The sequence below is a fragment of the Bos javanicus genome, unplaced genomic scaffold (genome assembly GCF_032452875.1).
Source record: "Bos javanicus breed banteng unplaced genomic scaffold, ARS-OSU_banteng_1.0 tig00001600_1, whole genome shotgun sequence".
In the NCBI taxonomy this organism is placed as follows: domain Eukaryota; kingdom Metazoa; phylum Chordata; class Mammalia; order Artiodactyla; family Bovidae; genus Bos; species Bos javanicus.
In genome coordinates, this window is record NW_026893620.1 from 940,626 (window position 1) to 961,517 (window position 20,892).

At 43.5% G+C, this 20,892-nt stretch overlaps 1 protein-coding gene across 1 annotated transcript in view; it reads right to left on the bottom strand.

Annotated features, from left to right (window-relative positions):
- LOC133243938 (ATP-binding cassette sub-family C member 4-like) overlaps positions 1-20,892 on the bottom strand; it is a 230,057-nt gene that overhangs the window by 203,303 nt on the left and 5,862 nt on the right. Inside the window, 2 exon segments of the mRNA XM_061410646.1 lie at positions 11,736-11,856; positions 12,391-12,501. Of these exon segments, the coding sequence (XP_061266630.1) occupies positions 11,736-11,856; positions 12,391-12,501 (232 nt within the window).

Here is a 20,892-nt window from a genome sequence, read left to right on the forward strand (position 1 = left end):
ACGTTAACAGGCTGCACCAACTGCCTCTCCCTCCATGAACTCATGGAGATTTTCATCCACGATAGAGGATAAAGGGAACACTATTTAGTTGAAGAAGTGTAAGTAAGATGATCAGACCTGAGTAAAATATAACTGATACATTTCCACCATGTCCTGTCATCCATCCCAAGAGGCACAGAGAGCTTTTGGAAGAGTCCCTCAGACAGTGGACTGTCAAACACACTGTTAATAGTTTCCTGAGATGGAAATGTGGAGGCTCACACAGAGAAGCAAGAACATCAAACTGTACACACGGGCAGTCCCAGCCCAGGTGCTGCCAAGGGCAGTCCAGTGCTGGAGCCACAAACCACCAGAAGCGCAGCAGTAATATCTGCCATCCAAAACTTTCCTGAAACTTATGATTCTATTTGGGAAACACTGTTGCCTGTTACTCAGCTCTCCATTTGAGCCCAACATCCTTGTAATTATAGGAGAAATAAGAGTAATAGCACTCACCTAAGATAATATGGATAAATTCAATAAATCCAGCAAACAGGAGTGTAAATAAAGGCAGGTCATTACTGCCTAAGCACATCTGGAGTTTTTCACTGAGAAACAATATTTAATAACCTAGTTGAGGGACTTCCTTGGTGGTCCTTTAGCTAAGACTCCACACTCCAAGTGTAGGGAAATTTGGTTTGATCCCTGGTCAGGGAAGTAGATCCCACTTACAGAAACTAAGACCTGGCACAGCCAAATAAATCAATATTAACAAAACAAAACCAAAAAACAGTTGGAGAAATAGCCTCATTAAGGTATAATGCCACTTCATGGCTCATATCTTCCACTCATCTATGAATTCTTTTTATTCTTGATAATGATTATTATTTAATTGGGATAGAAAATTTATCTTTCAAAAAGGTAAAAAAGAATTTCAAATATGAACTGTTACAGATGTAATTTGGAGGGAGAGTCATTTTTTATTTTGGGGCTTTCTCCAATGGCTCGATGGTAAGGAATCCATCTTAATACAGGAATCACAGGAAATGCAACTTTGATACCTGAGTTGAGAAGGTCCTCTGGAGGAGGAAATGGCAACCCACTCCAGGATTCTTGCCAGGATAACCCTATGGACAGAGGAGCCTGTCTGTCCAGGGCTATAGTCCATGGGGTCACAAAGAGTCAGACACAACTGAGTGACTGAGCACACATGCACAATTTTGCCTCCAGCAAGGAGCTGTCACGGCAATTCAGAGAAGTGATGAAAAGTATAACATACAAGGAATTTCCATTCTGGCATAAGTTGCAACTATGGAAAACAGAAAATTGATATTATGCTCCATATGAAAAATAGCAGCAAGTAAAAAACAATTTTCCAGTAATTTCTCTCAAAAAGAAAAAATAGAAAGCAAAATAATGAATAGCACAAAATTGTGAAAACAAAACCCCAAGTACATATACAGAGTAAGAAGACACATATTAAATATGATTCTTCAAAGCTTCCAGAACACACAGAGCAGACGTGACTGAGGCCATGAAAGGTAGACTGAGTAAATCCATCCCCTCCACACACAAAGAAAGGTTAGAGATGGAGAGCCGGACAGCTGGCAGCAGCATTTGTAATCTGTGAGTGTTTCCATTTCTGACATTTGGTAAAACTGTCTGAGGCAAACCAGGCAAAAGTTTGTCCAGCTACCAGAAGATTAACTCCTGCATATGCTCAATGCTCTAGTCCAAATATTAACTCCAAATGAAACGGTGGTGTGAATCCCAAGGGTAGACTGAATTTCAGAAGACTCTGCTTGCCTTGGAGAGTCTCTCAGAGAGGCAAGGAGTGGCTGTGGCTCACCCTGCGGACACAGGGTGGCAGCCATTCCTGGGAGCTGCCCCCACCACGTGTACACTGATGTGGGCAGACACCACCAAGGAATTCTCTCATCTGTACATTCCCGATTCTCACCATAAACTAAAAAGACATAAAACAACTGAGAAAATATTCATTATCAATCATGAAGCTAACCGAATTAAAACTTTCTTGATAAGCAGGAACAAGGTCAAACACTGTCCCTTAAACCTTTCCTCTCTGACATCAATCTATACCACATGTATATTCTTTCCACAAACCAATTGAGAATATAGTTCTTATTCTTTCACAAGAATTCTTCACAGCTCTGAAATCATAAAGGATCTTTAAAAGAGCTGAATTTAATACCGCAACATCCATTATTCAGGATTATCTGACAGTCTGAGTCTCTGAGGCAGACTTTTTATTTTGGCCACACCCTGTGGCATGCAGAATCTTAGTTCCCAGTCCAGGGATCAAAAACCCTCATATCTGCATTGGGTACATGGAGTCTTAACCACCGGACTGCGAGGGAAACTGGTGGTAGGCATTTCTTGATAGAGTCCTTGGTATTCAGCCTCCTGAAAGCACCTGATATTGGGTCCCACCTTTTGCTTCTTAGGATAACTTCTTGCAGGGTTCAGTTAGAAACTAGAACTTCTACAGAGTATAGAATTCCTCCTCCAAGTTAAGGTACTTGAAACATTTCTCACCCAATTTCCTCACATCTCATTCATGGAAATAAACACACAAAAATAGAAGCAAGCTAACAAAGAAAAACACTTGAGTGAAACATGTAAGCAGAAAAGAGTGAGCTTGTAGGGAAAAATTGAACAGGCAGTTAATCTTTAGAACTAAGTTGAGAAAAATCCAGAGATAAGGAGGAAAAGCAGTGAATCTGGGAAATCATAACCACCAGCATTCTAGATATCCTAGCCTTCACTCCTGACTGCACCTTAGCATCACCTGGGTGGGAATAAGGCACTCTGACGCCTGAGGCCCAGCCTCCAGAGACTGGTTTATGTTCAACTGATTAGGGTGGAGCCTGAAGATTCCTCTCCCTGGAAGAGTCTGGATGCAGAAACTAACCCCATGTAAGCATCTGCTAACCTCCACTCTTGCATTGTCTTTGCATCTGAGCCTGGAATGGCTACAGACCTGCTATGAAGGAGTTACCATGATCACAAAGAGTTTTAACCAGAGTCCCATGACACATTTCATGCTTCCAGAAAAATCTTTATAAACCCAAGTCCAGAGATTACAGCATTGAAATTGAAAATTTTCATTCTGCATGGTAGGAAAACTAAAATTTCAGATAAAACCATATTTAAAAAACATTAATAAACAGATGAGTCAAAATTAGCCTGGAAAGTTATCTCTAAAAGGAGAAGGAGAATTAGAATAGCGCTAACAAGGATATCAGCCTTCTTTAAAAGTAGCCTTGTCTTGATTTTGGAATCATGAAAGCATTATACAGAATTATAATTATAAAAGAACTAATTTTTTGAAAAGCAATTCCTAAAATTTCAGAGTAAATTTAAATAAAACTACCTATATATCTACCCATCCTGTTGGTTCAAAGAGCCATACAAAAAAGAACTATCAAAAGTGGTTTTAAACAAAACAATTTGAAAACACATTCTCTGCATGATACACCCATGTGAAGACAGAATAACTGCAAAAAGATAAATTTTATGTTTTCAGAAGTCACATTATAAGGTAAAACAAATAAATAATTATGTTGATATCATTGAGAATTGGGCTTAGATATGGGACAAAGAGAATAGATGATGGGAGAAAAGAGATACAGATGTAAGCAAAATAAGATTAAGTAAAAAACTAGTGTCCTGTATCTGATTTGGATTGGAAACACCCATATAAACATATTTGTTTACCTTAAAAATGTATTCTAACTTGGTCTAATGAAAAAAAGCCAAGAAACAATAAGCAAGAGCAATATCCCCTCTAACATCCAGATTATAGTCTTTAAATACCATTTCACACTAAAAGAAGACAGGGCTGCTTGGAGAAATGGATGATTCCAGGGCTGAGCAAATGCTGTACAAAATGAACTAGAAACATCCTGTCACACCAAAAACAAAAAAACCAAAACAAACAAAAATACATTAAAAAAAAAATAGCCAAGACTTCTAGAGTGTGTGCAAAAGACTTAGGACCCAACCTGAATATACTCCCACTGCCCAAAGATGGCCCAAGATTGATATAAGCATAACAAATAAAATGGACTGAAGCAGATCAGAAATGCTTAAATCCATGAGCTCAAACTGACATTCACAAAACCAAACCAAACAACCAACCATGAAAACTCACTAGCCCTTCTCCTCACTAGAGGAGAACCAATTCCCCATTTTGAAAACAGGTTTTAAAAACAGAAAAAATTATTTTCCCCTCAGTTCAGTTCAGTTCAGTTGCTCAGTCGTCTCTGACTCCTTGTGACCCCATGAATCGCAGCACGCCAGGCCTCCCTGTCCATCACCAACTCCCAGAGTTCACTCAGATTCACGTCCATCGAGTCAGTGATGCCATCCAGCCATCTCATCCTCTGTCGTCCCCTTCTCCTCCTGCCCCCAATCCCTCCCAGCATCAGAGTCTTTTCCAATGAGTCAACTCTTCGCATGAGGTGGCCAAAGTACTAGAGTTTCAGCTTCAGCATCATTCCTTCCAAAGAAATCCCAGGGCTGGCTGATGTCCTTCAGAATGGACTGGTTGGATTTCCTTGCAGTCCAAGGGACTCTCAAGAGTCTTCTCCAACACCAAAGTTCAAAAGCATCAACTCTTCGGTGCTCAGCCTTCTTCACAGTCCAACTCTCACATCCATATGTGACCACAGGAAAAACCATAGCCTTAACTAGATGGACCTTTGTTGGCAAAGTAATGTCTCTGCTTTTGAATATGCTATCTAGGTTGGTCATAACTTTCCTTCCAAGGAGTAAGCGTCTTTTAATTTCATGGCTGCAGTCATCATCTGCAGTGATTTTAGAGCCCCCAAAAATGAAGTCTGACACTGTTTCCACTGTTTCCCCCTCTATTTCCCATGAAGTGATGGGACCGGATGCCATGATCTTAGTTTTCTGAATGTTGAGCCGTAAGCCAACTTTTTCACTCTATTTTCCCCTACTCTCCCTATAAACACTATAGTTCAGTGTTAACTAAAGAGCTTAGAGCATCCCCACTTTGCAACCCTTAATAAATTAATGGACCTTGAGCAAGGATCATGAATAGCTCCAACATCACTCACATACACACAAAGATGTTATGTACCTTATAAGGGTGATATACAACTCTACTCCTACATAGACGAAAGGGGTGAAGAAAATCCAAATGAGCTATATCAAACTTCTAGACCTAAACATCTACCTAAGGTGCCAGGGGAACAAGTTAATTGAGACAGGGGGAGATGCGATCAGCCAAATCCAGACTGTGGGAATCTCTACTGGACAAACAACCTAGAGATTCGGGGTGGAGGGGAACAGAAAGGCAATCTGAATAACCTGTGTCAGCCAAGTGTACCTTATTTATTTATTTATTTTGTGTGTGTGCGTACCTTATTTAATACTGCTTCCAACAGAAGAGGGGAAAAAGACAACTGTGAGCACTGGCTAGATACTAATGATATTAAAGTTAATATTTATGCATAAAACAATAAACTGAAAGTGAAGGCGCTCAGTTGTGTCCAACTCTTTGCGACCCCATGGACTGTAGACTACCATGTTCCTCCGACCATGGGATTTTCCAGGCAAGAATACCAGAGTGGGTTGCTATTTTCTTCTCCAGGAAATCTTCCCAACCCAGGGATTGAACCTGAGTCTCACTCATTGAAGGCAGATGCTTTCCGTCTGAGACACAAGGGAAGTCTATAAAAATAATGTTTATGCTAAATATGTTTAGTGGGGGGAGATTCCACATCTTTTAAAGATACATACTAAAATATTTATGGATAAAAATGATTTGATGTCTTGGAACTTCTTTAAAAGAATCTTGGGAAGTGAGGGTGAGTTTCAGATGAATCAAGACTGCTCATTATGGCAATTATTGATGCTGACTTAGGGTGACATAGGGGCTTATTTCCCTTTACCCTTCTGAGTTCTTAGCTGAGGATCCCTGTAATAAATGACAGAATATCAAGAGAAAATCAAACAGAAGTTTATTAACATGTATATTTCTGATACACATGCGAAATATCAAGAAGAACTGAGTAACTCCCTGAGATAGCCCAAGCCACCACTTTAAATGCCATCTCCCCCTAAAGACAAAAGAAAAGGTGATGGAGCGCCAATGAGAGGTTAGCAGGAGAAGCAGCTTAAACTACAGCAGGGTTGGGTGTGTTATACAGATTTCATCCTTCTTGAAGACTGTCCTTCAACAGGATTCTGCTGTGATTTAGAGCCATCCTTCTTTTTCTGGTACAGAGAGGGAGACACCTTTACAAATGGAGATTTCCTTTATCTGTGTAAATGTCCCTCAGAAGAATAACTTCTACTCTGTCTTCAGAGTTTCTCCTGTGTCTATTTCTGAAAAACACAACCAACTCACAACAATTTTTCTGCCAGAATGCCCTATTCTGGAGTGACACATTGTGTTACCCTTTCATTCTATTCTATTTTTGTATTTTTGAAATGTTCTTAAAAATCTACAGGAAATTAAAAAGGAAAAAAAAAAACACTATAGAAAGCAGTTGACAGAGGGGCCAGAGCTGTTTCTAGAAAAGCAGCTCCTCTTGGCTCTGAGCCTCAGTGGAGGCTGTGGGAGGAAAGGACAGAACACAGAGAACATGGGTCTAGCAGTCAGAGCACAGTGCCTCAGAGACCAGGTCGGCCACCTGCCAGTCACAGGACCCCAAGCCCACCGTGTGCCCTCTTCGGCCCCCAGGTCTTTATCTGTGAAAATACCTGCCTTGCCTCCCTCAGAGGACTCCTGGGACAACTAAATGAGTTACAACAGCTCAGAGTGCTCTGAAACCACCATAAAAACAAGGATTTTTCATCACTTTTATTATTAGAAGTCCTGGTAAGAGATTTATTCTTAATGGCAGAGGCTGGATTCACAAAGGCTTGGAAAACTCATTGTTCCTCACAGGAGACCACAGTGGAACAAGAACTCTTGAGAAAAGTCATGTGTAAAACCAAATTTTCTAGACTATAAAGTTTCACTTCTACCCAGATTGCTGCAATTTTTAACCATTATGAATGCAATCTTTCAAAAAGAGTCTCCTACTTCCCTGACTACATAAAGAAAATGGATTGAAGGGGATGGAGGAAACAAGTGAAATAGGTGAGGGAACTTAAGAGGTACAAACTCCAAATTATAAAATAAGTAAAAGGGGACTGGGGACAAAAAATAAATATATAAACTTTTAAAAATAAGTAAATCATGGAATTATATAACATAGGAAATATATTCAATAATATTGGAATAATTTTGCACAGTGGCAGTTGGTAAATAAACTTATCGTGTACTGTATAAAATATTAAATCACTAATTAAGGCAGAAAGTAAAGAGGAACTAAAAAGCCTCTTGATGAAAGTGAAAGAGGAGAGTAAAAAGTTGGCTCAAAGCTCAACATTCAGAAAACTAAGATCATGGCATCTGGTCCTATCACTTCATGGGAAATAGATGGGGAAACAGTGGAAACAGTGTCAGACTTTATTTTGGGAGGCTCCAAAATCACTGCAGATGGTGACTGCAGCCATGAAATTAAAAGACACTTACTCCTTGGAAGAAAAGTTATGACCAACCTAGATAGCATATTCAAAAGCAGAGACATTACTTTGCCAACAAAGGTCCTTCTAGTCAAGGCTATGGTTTTTCCTGTAGTCATGTACGGATGTGAGAGTTGGACTGTGAAGAGAGCTGAGCACGGAAGAATTGGTGCTTTTGAACTGTGGTGTTGGAGAAGACTCTTGAGAGTCCCTTGGACTGCAAGGAGATCCAACCAGTCCATTCTGAAGGAGATCAGCCCTGGGATTTCTTTGAAGGGAATGATGCTGAAGCTGAAACTCTAGTACTTTGGCCACCTGATGTGAATAGCTGACTCACTGGAAAAGACTCTGATGCTGGGAGGATTGGGGCAGGAGGAGAAGGGGACGACAGAGGATGAGACGGCTGGATGGCATAACCAACTTGATGGACGTGAGTTTGAGTAAACTCCGGGATTTGGTGATGGACAGGGAGGCCTGGTGTTCTGCAATTCATGGGGTCACAAAGAGTCAGACATGACTGAGTGACTGAACTGAACTGAACTGATGTATACCAGAAACTAATATAACATTGTAAGCCAATCATACTTCAATTTTAAGAAATTCTTTTAATTTTACATTAAAAATTTACATATGCTTAGAAAAAGAAAAGAAGGTGGATATAAAACCCTAATTTATAACTCAAGGTGATCACTGTGGATATTACTAACACATAATGGCTAACACTGTGCTCTCAGGAACCAGTAGGGTGCACACAGCACGTCTGCTCAGCAGGTCCCTTTCTGCTTGCCTCAAGGCCTGCTCCTCCTCTCCCACTGTGTGGTCCTCAGTGGTTGCTCTCAGCCCACAGTATCTTTGCCACCAGCAGCCACTCCTCGGCCTCCTGGGTTGAGCAAAGTGAGGGACACATGGAAGAAAGGATTGGGAAATAAATGCAAAGACCACTCAGCTCTTGGGGAACCAGCCGTGAGTTAAGGCACAAAGCCCACTGTGGGATGCAGAGGATTCTGTTTACTTCCTGCCCATTAGCTGAGCTCCAAAGTGAACATTTACACACACACATGCTTCCCACAGCCTCCATCTGGACCAGAGACCATCAGCAAAAGTGGCTTCAAACAAAGGCCAAGTGACCAGACAAGGCTGGGCCACTTCTAAGAGTCCTGGGAAAAGGACACAACTCCCAGCAACACCTCCCCTCTCAGGGGAAGGGACTGGGTGAACCCACTCTGGCTCTCTGAGGTCACCCCACTTACACAGCAGCAATGGAGACCTCACCTTTCAGAGAGAAGCACTGATGACCTGGGGAGGTGGTCTCTGTGACTCAGGCCCAGGCAGAGGCTTCAGGCTCCTCCTCTCCACCCTGAGGGCCCTGGGCAGGTGGGGACCTGTCCTCTCCACCCACAGTACCCGTGGAGGTGCACACAGGGGCCAGGGGTGCTGGGAGCGCTCCGGCTGTTCTGTTCTAATTAGGGGTGACCGGCAAGTGCTCCACAGCCTGGTACTTGTTTCTCTGAGGGGTAGAGATACTCCTCAGTTCTCAAAGGACAGCCCATGGAATTCTCCAGGCCAGAATACTGGAGTGGGTAGCCTTTCCCTTGTCCAGGGGATGTTCCCAACCCCGGGATCAAACCCAGGTCTCCCTCATTGCAGGCAGATTCCTTACCAGCTGAGCCACAAGGGAAGCCCTTCTCATAGGACAGAGGTTTTCATATCTCAAAATCCTAAAACCCTAAAAGCCTCACTCTGGACTGGCATCACCCTGCTTTCCCCTACTGGTGCCACCAGGAGTACCTGGGAGGCCCTGCTCATGCTGTGGGTGGAAAGACCGCACTTCTTGGGATCATGGATGATCCACAGGGCATTCTGTGCACCTGAGGGATTAAAAGAGGGCCGGAGATCAAAAAGGAAACATGTTTGTGTTTTAGAAAATCCTGGGCTGAGTTTAGATCTTCCACCATCTAAAATATAAAGAATAACAAGCAGTATAGATTGATCACAACACGGGAAGTTGCTTCATAAAATCAATTATTTAACTAACTAGCACTGCTACTAGTACTAGCAGTACTGCCACACAGATGAGCCCCTAAATTTAAACTCCCCACTTCTCCGCCATGACCACCCAGAGACCAACCTCCTGAAAGGGCCCAGGGCTCTACCAGTTGCACGTTATGCAGCCCCAGGCCTGGCCTTCCTGGACCCCAGCAGGAAGTATTACTGGGGCTGGACAACTTTGAAATCAACACTCCCAGCACCACAGTGGGGAGGATTCCATCTCAGGAAGAACCCCAGATCCTGTGGCCTCTCTCTCTATGTCTGTTTCTCCCATGAGCTGCCACAGCCAAGACCCAGAACTCATATTAGAATGGGATCCATCCAAGGCTTAGTGACCCCAATCAAGGGGCTAACAGCCCAGAACAGCAAGAAAAACCAGTAGCTCAGTTCAAACCCAGCCACATGGGCTCTGCTTTGAACCCACCTGACTTTAAGACTCTTTGGCATCTGGTACCAAAGAGAAACTAGAGAACCAGGGACAGCAGGAAGAGACCTGCTCCAGGATATGATCCAGCATTAAACCCTGAGGCCACTCATCCAACCAGGCACCTGGCATGAGCCACAGGCAGACACTGAGGCCCCAGGGTTTCCTGATAAGAATTCATGAGAGCTCTGCTGTCTGAGGTCAGGAAATCCTGCACAAACAGGCCACACCAGCTTGCCACCTGTGTATTTCAAACAGACTTACTGTGACTATGCGGAAATTCCATGACTGGGACAGCTGCACACGGGACAAAGAAGGGCTGGGGCAGCCTGACGGGCTCCTGCTCCCTCTCCCACTCCTGTCCTTCACAGGGCACTGCAGTAGCTAGGTGGTCAGTGTCCTCTCAAAGGCGGCACCCTGCCCCACATACCTGTCCCACCCTCTGGCACAATAGCCAATCCTCTTCTGAAATCAGTGAGAACTCCATCCCCCAGGGCCATCCAGTCACCTGGGAGCTGACAGATACTCTGGTCTCTCCAGTTGTGTGGGGTGGACTTCACCTGCCCAGCTGCCCAGCTTCCCACTGCCCACAGTGCCCTTCAGTCCAGCACAGCCTTTAAACAAGAGCCCCGCCGCCCACCTGTAAACCACCTGGCCCACCCACCACACCCCCAACACAATGGACTGAGGACAGCTCACACCTTCTCCACCTCCTCCATCCCTTTCACAGCACCTGCATCTTCCACCCGTCCTGCTCTCACACACTCACATGCCGCCCGTGTCCCTAAGGCAGCACTAAGGGACCACGGAGAGCACGAGCCCCCCAGGGGGGTCTGCAGCAGACCCCCAGCAGGCTCAGCCAGAACAGGGCGGCTGACGGCACTGTGTCCCCAGGTGGATTGTCCTCTGGGGGATCTTGACCCAGGATCTTCAGGGTCACAGGGGTCACTGACCTCACAGCTTTCTGCCTCTGGTTTGCCCTGCACATTCCCTCCTACACCCTCTGCCAATGCCAGGATACCAGGATCCCCCTTCAACCAGGAATCTGCTCCCACAACCAGGGAAAGAAAGCAGCGTGGAGGCTGCACAGAATTCACGGTGAAGCTGGAGCTCCTCCCCACGGGGGCTTTGCTCACAGTTCCAGCCCACGGGGAAGGGGGCAGCCTGGGGAAAGGTGTGCTCTTAGAAGTTCTGGGCAGCTATGGTCCAGATGCTGGGTTCTGTTCCCCTGGAAGAGGAAAGGCGATGATATCTTCTTAGAAAAGCATTTATCAGATGTGACCTGGTCAAGGTAATAATTTTTACCTTGTTAAACTATAACAAAGCGCCATAAAAGGTACTTTATTCTGGGCTCGGGTCCAAATTACCTTCCTCTAAATCACAGGGCACATATTGCCTGAGGCTGTTGGAATCTTCTTTTGGTCAAAGATCAGTCAGCGTTTATACTGAACACCAGGAACTTTCTACCATAATATAAAATGTGTTTTATTTCAAGGCCATCCTTCCACAACACTCTTTAACCAGTTAAAAGAAGAACAGTAACCCCTGGAGTCCAGTTCTCGCCATTCTAAAGATGAATACAACCTCTGAGCTCTATCATGTTTCCATGAGGTTTTATCCTCAGACCTTAGACCACTGGCCTCTCTCCCCACTGGTCCCTTCCACCTCAGTACAGAGACACATACACCAAAAAGCAGTGCACAGTATGAAAATCTTTTACCTCCAGAAATGTAAACATTCCCCAAATTAAATAGGATTTCCAGTAACACTTTATGACTGCTTTCATTAAGGAAGGCTCCTGTGCATCCTTCTGGGCTCTCTTAACTTCTTGATCCCAGTACCTGTGATACAAAACAAATCATAGTAAAGAACAGCGTGTCCACCAAAGGGAAAATGGGAGAGGGACAGAGGGGAAGATAAGCCTTCACTACAGGGCACTCTGTGGCTGCCCCATAGATGCTGGCTACCTGCTCACAGGGCTCCTAAAAGATAAGCAGTGCAGACTCTGAAGCACCAGAGAAACAGGCCTTGAGGCAAAAGTTCCAGATTCTGGAAACAAGTTCCTGCCAAGATTTGCTGGATTCACAGGTCACAAGCAGCTCAGGTGGGCAGACTCCCTCCTCCAGGGACCCCACCTACGGGGATAGAGCTCGGCCTCCAGGGCCGTGGCTGTGGGCTCCCTCCATGCCCACAGATGCACAGGGAACACGGGCCTCCAAAGTGGGCTAAGCCCAGGGTCAACTGAGTGGCTGAGCGTGCAGTGTCAGGAGAGGAGTCTCAGAAGAACCCAGAGGAAGGCAAAGCCTCCCTCAAACCTTTAGCCCCACGTGGAAATTCTCACTCTTTCTCCCCTTCTCCCTGATGTCTGTGCTCACCCTTGCAGCTCTTCTCCGAGGTGCTGGGAGCGATCTTCTGGAAGCACCGAGTACATGTCATCTGGTTCTAATTTCCGTTTGTGACCAATTTTAAACAAGGGGTTTAGCCACCTGTTAAAAATTAAAAGGAGAGTGACATATATTCAAATTACATATCTCTAATTAGAAACCTACATTCATGGACATTGTTAAAAAAAGTCTACATTTTAAATATATAAAGATATGGGGAAAATTAGATATATGCTTACAAACACACATACATTCTAGGTATAGGAAAGTCATGCTGGCTTATATATTACATAATTAAAGCAGCCTCTTTGTGGCCTACTGAACATACATTGTACATCTGCTTTAATTATTAAGAAAAAAAAATGTTTAGAAATCAAATAAAGTAACAGTGGGTCAGGCATGCAGAATAGAGCTGAATGGCCATTGTGGGTAAGGCTGCAGATATGTTCCTGTATTCCTGAGGACTTAAATCTGAAATGTATCAGATTGAAGGATACCTACATGCGCTGCTGCTGCTGCTGCTGCTAAGTCACTTCAGTCGTGTCCGACTCTGTGCGACCCCGTAGATTGCAGCCCACAAGGCTCCCCCATCCCTGGGATTCTCCACGCAAGAACACTGGAGTAGGTTGCTATTTCCTTCTCCAATGCATGAAAGTGAAAAGTGAAAGTGAAGTCGCTTAGTCATGTCCGACTCCTAGCGACCCCATGGACTGCAGCCCACCAGGCCCCTCTGTCCATGGGATTTTCCAGGCAAGAGTACTGGAGTGGGTTGCCATTGCCTTCTCCCCTACATGCGCTAGTGGTAAAGAATCTGTCTGCTAAAGCAGGAGATGTAAGAGATGCTGGTTCGATCCCCAGGTTGGGAAGATTCCCTGGAGAAGGAAATGGCAACCCACTTCAGTGTTCAAACCTAGAAAATCCCATGGACAGGAGAGCGTGGTGGGCTATAGTCCATGGGGTCACAGTCGGACATGACTGAAGTGTCTTAGCACCAGTAATATTCAAAGAAGTTGCAAACTTGAGGTCTCAAGGTCTCCTTAGATCAGTTGTCAACACAGAGAAGTTTTTACAGGGAGTTATCTTATGGACACAACACCCTGAGTCTAACAGGCTCTGGACCCGGAACTACTTACAGTCCTGTCAGACTCCCCTCAGCCAGAACACTCATGTGAGCCTCTTTCTGAACCCAACCTTCTGAAGACAACCTCAAGATAAGTAATAGCTTCCCAACTAAAATGCGATTGATTCTTCTTATGGTCCTCCTCGGCATCACTCTCGGGAAAATTCATTTATTTTTAAAAGTAACATTCAAACATCCAAAAGGGCTGGAATTTTACTGATTGTTGGATCTGTCACCATCAGCCTCAGTTGGGGAATAAATATTGCTCACCAGACTTTCAGGGAACTTTAGCTGACAATATCACCAAACTACGGTTTAATTCCACCATGCCCAGGTTTCTGCCCAGGGACATCAAGGTTGCCCCCACTGCCACCACACCCCTTCAAAGACATATGTGTTAGTCAAATCCCTGTTTTCTGGGGGTCCAACCAACCATTTACTATGAGCCCTCCACCTACAGGCATGGCCGACTCTAGATAATTACCATGCTTAAGGGCTCTGAGGACAGGATCATACCAAACATGGAGGGGCCTGGCCATGCGCAAGTACCCTGGATGGAAGGGCACCACCATGAGCCTAAACAAGACTCAATAAAATTCAAAGACCGTGTGTGTGCCCCTGAGGGATGTTTGTTCCTTGAGGACCTTGTAGCAAGGGCCACCCATGTTGGGCCATCAACCGTCTCCAAGAAAACTACCAGGGGACACTGGGCTATATGTGGTTCACACCCAGATCAAGGTTACATTCAGATTTTAATTACACTTGCACAACCTGTGAATCAAAGGGGGCCATTCATCTAGTCAGGAGGGGAGCTGGACTGGTAATAGCAGTTGTCACTCTTGTAGGATCCCTGGTGAGCCTAGCATGAGAAAGAATTTATAATACCCTAAGTATAAAAAAAAGAAATTAAAAAAGTCAGAGACTGGCCTAGGTAAGTAGAGAACCCAGTTCTAACCTTAGAATGACAAAATCTTCACTAGACCCTCTGGCCCACATGACACTTGATCACTGCAAAGCTCTTGACTACCTGCTGGCTGATCAAGGGGGAATTTGTGCCCCAACCATTTCCTGCTGTTTTTATGTTAACACTTGTGGTTAGATAGAAAAGAGCACATCCCAATTGCCAGAGAAAACTGCTTGCAGACAAAGACAAATATCATACGGTATCACTTATACACGGAATCTTAAAAAGCAGTATAAATGAACTTATCTACCAAAGAGAAACAGAGTTACAGATGTAGAAAATGAACTTATGGTTACCAGCGAGGGAGGGAGGAAGGGACAAATTGAGAGACTCGGATTGACATACATAAACTACTATATACGTATCCAACTCTTTGCAACCCCATGAACTGCAGCCCGCCAGGCTTCTCTGCCCATGGGGATTCTCCAGGCAAGAATACCTGAGTGGGTTGCCATGCTCTCCTCAGTGGATCTTCCCAACCCAGGGATCTAAGCCTGGTCTCCTGCACTGCAGGCGGATTCTTTACAGTCTGAGTCACCAGGGAACTATATATAAAAGACATAACTGATAAGAACCTACTGTGTAGCAGAGGGAACTCTACTTAATACTCTGTAATAGCTTTTATCTTTTTTTAAAGAAAAGAACCTTTTAAAAATAGTGGATATATGTCTATTGATTTACTTTGCTGTACTCCTAAAACTAACACAACACTGTAAATCAACTATACTCCAATAAAAATTCTTCTTTAATAGAGAGAAGGTCACTTGGCCAAATACTCAAAACAGAAGGGGCCTGGCTGAACAAATTTGTGACAGGAACAAAAGAAGGTTCCCCAGCTTCCCTGGGCTTCTAAGGCCATTCTTAGAACCCCTTACATTTATTCTCCTTTTCTGGCTCTTCGGCCCATGATTCTTCAATTGTCTCTTTAGCTTTATCTCTTAGAGAACTGAGACAACCAAGTGGCAGATGGTCTTTACCCAAGGCTATGAGCAATTGGGACTCTAGCCTGGTGACAATCAGATTCATTTTGGTGGAATCAGGAGAAATCCGCTCCTCTAACCCAAAGCAAAAACAACACCCAGTTGTGGATGTGACTGGTGATGGAAATAAAGTTCGATGCTGTAAGAACAATATTGCATAGGAACATGGAATGTTACGTCCGTGAATCAAGGTAAATTGGAAGTGGTCAAGCAGGCGATGCCAAGAGTCAACATCGATATTTTAGGAATCAATGAACTAAAATGGGGTGAAATGGGTGAATTTAACTCAGATGACCATTATATCTACCACTATGGGCAAGAATCCCTTAGAAGAAATGGAGTAGCCATCATAGTCAACAAAAGAGTCCAAAATGCAGTACTTGGGTGCAATCTCAAAAATGACAAAATGCTCTCTGTTCGTTTCCAAGGCCAACTATTCAATATCATGGTAATCCAAGTCTATGCCCCAACCAGTAATGCCAAAGAAGCTGAAGTTGAATGGTTCTATGAAGACCTACAAGACCTTCTAGAACTAACACCCCCCAAAAGATATCCTTTTCATCATGGGGACTGAAATGCAAAACTAGGAAGTCAAGAGATACCTGGAATAACAGGCAAATTTGACCTTGGAGTACAAAATGAAGCAGGGCAAAGGCAAACAAATTTTTGCCAAGAGAATGTACTGGTCATAGCAAACACCCTCTTCCAACAAAACAAGAAAAGACTACACATGAACATCATCAGATAGTCAATACCAAAATCAGATTGATTATATTCTTTGCAGCTGAAGATTGAGACACTCTATACAGTCAGCAAAAACAAGACCAGGAGCTGACTGTTCAGATCATGAACTCCTTAGTGAAAAATTCAGTCTTAAATTGAAAAAAGTAAGGAAAGCCACTAGACCATTCAGATATGACCTAAATCAAATCCCTTACGATTATAGAGTGGAAGTGACAATAGATTCAAGGGATTATATCTGATAGCAGAGTGCCTGAAGGTCTATGGACAGAGATAAGTGACATTGTACAGGAGGCAGTGATCAAGACCATCCCCAAGAAAAAGAAATGCAAAAAGGCAAAATGGTTGTCTGAGGAGGCCTTACAAATAGCTGAGAAAAGAAGACAAGAAAAAGGCAAAGGAGAAAAGCAAAGATATACCCATCTGAATGCAGACTTCTAAAGAATAGCAAGGAGAGATACGAAAGCCTTCCTAGTGATCAAGGCAAAGAAATGAGAAAAATATTAGAATGGGAAAGACTAGAGATCTCTTCAAGAAAATTAGTGAAACCAAGGGAAAATTTCATGCAAAGATGGCCAAAATAAAGGACAGAAATGTTATGAATGTAACAGAAGCAGAAGATACTAAGAAGAGGTGGCAAGTATACACAGAAGAACTATACAAAAAAGATCCTCATGACACAGATAACAACGGTGGTGTGATCACTGGACAACAGCCAGACATCCTGGAACATGAAGGCAAGTAAGCCCTTGGGAAGCATCACTACGAACAAAGGTAGTGGAGTTGATGGTTTTCTAGCTGAGGTATTTCATATCCTAAAATATGATGCTTTTAAATTGCTACATTCAATATGCCAGCAAATTTGGAAAACTGAGCAGTGGCCACAGGACTGGAGAAGTTCAGTTTTCATCAATCCCAAAGAGAGGCAATTCCAAAGAATGTTCAAAGTACCACACAATTGCATTCATCTCACACGCTAGCAAAGTAATACTCAAAATTATCCAATAGTACGTGAACCATGAACTTCCAGATGTTAAAGCTGGATTTAGAAAAGGCAGAAGAACCAGAATCAAATTACCAACATCTGTTGGATCACAGAAAAAGCCAGAGAATTACAAAAAACATCTACTTCTGATTTATTGACTATTGCTAAGTCTTTGACTGTGTGGATCACAACAAACTGTGGAAAATTCCTCAAGAGACAGGAATACCAGACAACTTGACCTGCCTCCTGAGAAATCTGTATGCAGGTCAGGAAGCAACAGTTAAAACTGGACACGGAAAAAGAGATTGGAGAGAGGAGTATGGCAAGTTTGTAGAGTTCCAGAAAAACATCTATTTCTGCTTTATTGACTATGCCAAAACCTTTGACTGTGTGAATCACAATAAATTGTGGAAAATTCTTCAAGAGAGGGGAATACCAGATCACCTGACCTGCCTCTTGAGAAACCTGTATGCAGTTCAGGAAGCAACAGTTAGAACTGGACATGGAACAACAGACTGTTTCCAAATAGGAAAAGGAGTACGTCAAGGCTGTATGTTGTCATCCTGCTTATTTAACTTATATGCAGAGTACATCATGAGAAAGCCTGGGCTGGATGAAGCACAAACTAGAATCAAGATTGCCAGGAGAAATTTCAATAACCTCAGATATGCAGATGACACCACCCTTGTGGCAGAAGGTGAAGAAGAACTAAAAAGTGTCTTGATTAAAGTGAAAGAGGAGAGTGAAAGAGTTGGCTTAAAGCTCAACATTCAGAAAATGAAGATCATGGCATCTGGTCCCATCGCTTCATGACAAATAGATGGGGAAACAGTGGAAACAGTGGCTGACTTTTTTTTTTTTTTTCTCCAAAATCACTTTAGATGTAATTGCTGCCACGAAGTTATGACCAACCTAGACAGCATATTAAAAAGCAGAGACATTACTTTGTCAAAAAAGGTCGATCTAGTCAAGCTATGGTTTTTCTAGTAGTTATGTATGGATGTGAGAGTTGGACTATAAAGAAAGCTGAGTGCAGTAGAATTGATGCTTTTGAACTGTGGTGTTGGAGAAGATTCTTGAAAGTCCCTTGGACTGTAAGAAGATCCAACAGGTCCATCCTAAAGGAAGTCAGTCCTGGGTGTTCATTGGAAGGACTGATGTTGAAGCTGAAACTCTAATATTTTGGTCACCTGATACAAAGAGCTGACTCATCTGAAAAGACCCTGATGTTGGGAAAGATTAAAGGCAGGAGGAGAAGGGGATGACAGAGGATGAGATGGTTAGATGGCATTACCAACTCAATGGACATGAGTTTGGGATAAACTCCGGGAGTTGGTGATGGACAGGGCAGCCTGGTGTGCTGTGGTTCATGGGGTCGCAAAGAGTCAGACACGACTGAGCAACTGAACTGGCTGACTGAACTGATGGCAGAAAGAAAAGAAGAGCTAAAGAGTCTCTCAATGATGGTGAAAGAGGAGAGTGAAAAAAGCTGGCATAAAACTTAACATTCAAAAGATGAAGATCTGGTCCCAACAGTTCAGTTCAGTTCAGTTCAGTTGCTCAGTCACGTCCGACTCTTTGTGACCCCATGAATCGCAGCACACCAGGCCTCCCTGTCCATCACCAACTCCCAGAGTTCACTCAGACTCACGTCCATTGAGTCAGTGATGCCATCCAGCTGTCTCAACCTCTGTCGTCCCCTTCTCCTTCTGCCCCCAATCCCTCCCAGCATCAGAGTCTTTTCCAATGAGTCAACTCTTCGCATGAGGTGGCCAAACTACTGGAGTTTCAGCTTTAGCACCATTCCTTCCAAAGAAATCCCAGGGCTGATCTCCTTCAGAATGGACTGGTTGGATCTCCTTGAAGTCCAAGGGACTCTCAAGAGTCTTCTCCAACACCACAGTTCAAAAGCATCAGTTCTTTGGTGCTCAGCCTTCTTCACAGTCCAATGCTCACATCCATACATGACCATAGGAAAAACCATAGCTTTGACTAGATGGACCTTTGTTGGCAAAGTGATGTCTCTGCTTTTTTGAATATGCTATCTAGGTTGGACATAACTTTCCTTCCAAGGAGTAAGCGTCTTTTAATTTCATGGCTGCAGTCACCATCTGCAGTGATTTTGGAGCCCAGAAAAATAAAGTCAGCCATTGTTTCCACTGTTTTCCCATCTATTTCCCATGAAGTGATGGGACCAGATGCCATGATCTTAGTTTTCTGAATGTTGAGCTTTAAGCCAACTTTTTCACTCTCCACTTTCACTTTCATCAAGACGCTTTTTAGTTCTTCTTCACTTTCTGCCATAAAGGTGGTGTCATCTGCATATCTGAGGTTATTGATATTTCTCCTGGCAATCTTGATTCCAGCTTGTGTTTCTTCCAGTCCAGCGTTTCTCATGATGTACTCTGCATATAAGTTAAATAAGCAGGGTGACAATATATAGCCTTGACGTACTCCTTTTCATGGCAAATAGATGGGGAATCATGGAAACAGTGACAGACTTTATTTTGGAGGCTCCAAAATGACTGCAGATGGTGACTGCAGCCATGAATTAAAAGATGCTTGATCCTTGGAAGAAAAGTTATGGCCATCCTAGACAGCATATTAAAAAGCAGAGACATTACTCTGCTGACAAAGGTCTGTCTAGTCAAAGCTATGGCTTTTCCAGTAGTCATGAATGGATGTGAGGTTTGGACTATAAAGAAAACTGAGCACCGAAGAACTGATGCTTTTGAACTGTATTTTGGAGAAGACTCGTGGAGTGCAAGGAGATCCAACCAGTCAATCCTAAACAAAATCTTTCCTGAATTTTCATTGGAAGGACAAATTCTTTGGCCACCTGATGTGAAGAACTGATTCATTGGATAAGACCCTGATGTTGGGAAAGTTTGAAGGTGGGAGGAGAAGGGGAAGACAGAGGATGAGATGTTTGGACGGCATCACCATCTCAATGGACATGAGTTTGAGCAAGCTCCAGGAGCTCACAATGGACAAGGAAACCTGGCGTGCTGCAGTACATGGGATCGCAAAGAGTCAGACACACTGAGCAACTCAACTGAACTGAACTCAGTATGTGACAATGCCTATGCTTAGCAGGTAGCAAGATCAGAAGATGAACCTTTGCCCCTTCAGAGTCCTTCAGTAATAAGGAGCAGTAAAAAGGAAAGGCTGATAACCCAGAAATATATCCCTGTCCCTCCCTCGAATGGAAACCAACTGCTCTTATCTGAGTTTCAGGCTCAATCACAAAAGGAAAGAAAAAAATAAGAACTGATTAGAACTAGGTAGGACCCAAATGGCAGAAGCTCGAACATCTAGTAGACACAGAGCCTCATTATGCATCCACTGTAATATATAAGCATGATAAATTACACACCAACCAGGACCACTAAAGTTGACAATGGCTATGACAACAAAGCAAAGAGCTCATACAAGGACTAAAAAGGAGTGCTACCTTAATTTCAGGTCCAAATCACACTGCATTATTGGGTAAGCCATGAATATTCCTCCCTCTCTTAACCTGATTCCCTTCTTTTTACTTCAACCCTCCTATATACCTAGTTGGACTGAGAGGTTGACTTGCAAACTAAGTCCTGCTTTTCCATTCTTTGGTCACTGAGCAAAGCTTGTGCTCTACCAGTCACACCATCAGTTTACTTATTGGTTGTGGGAATCTGAGGGAGAAAGAACCTCCCCATCATGA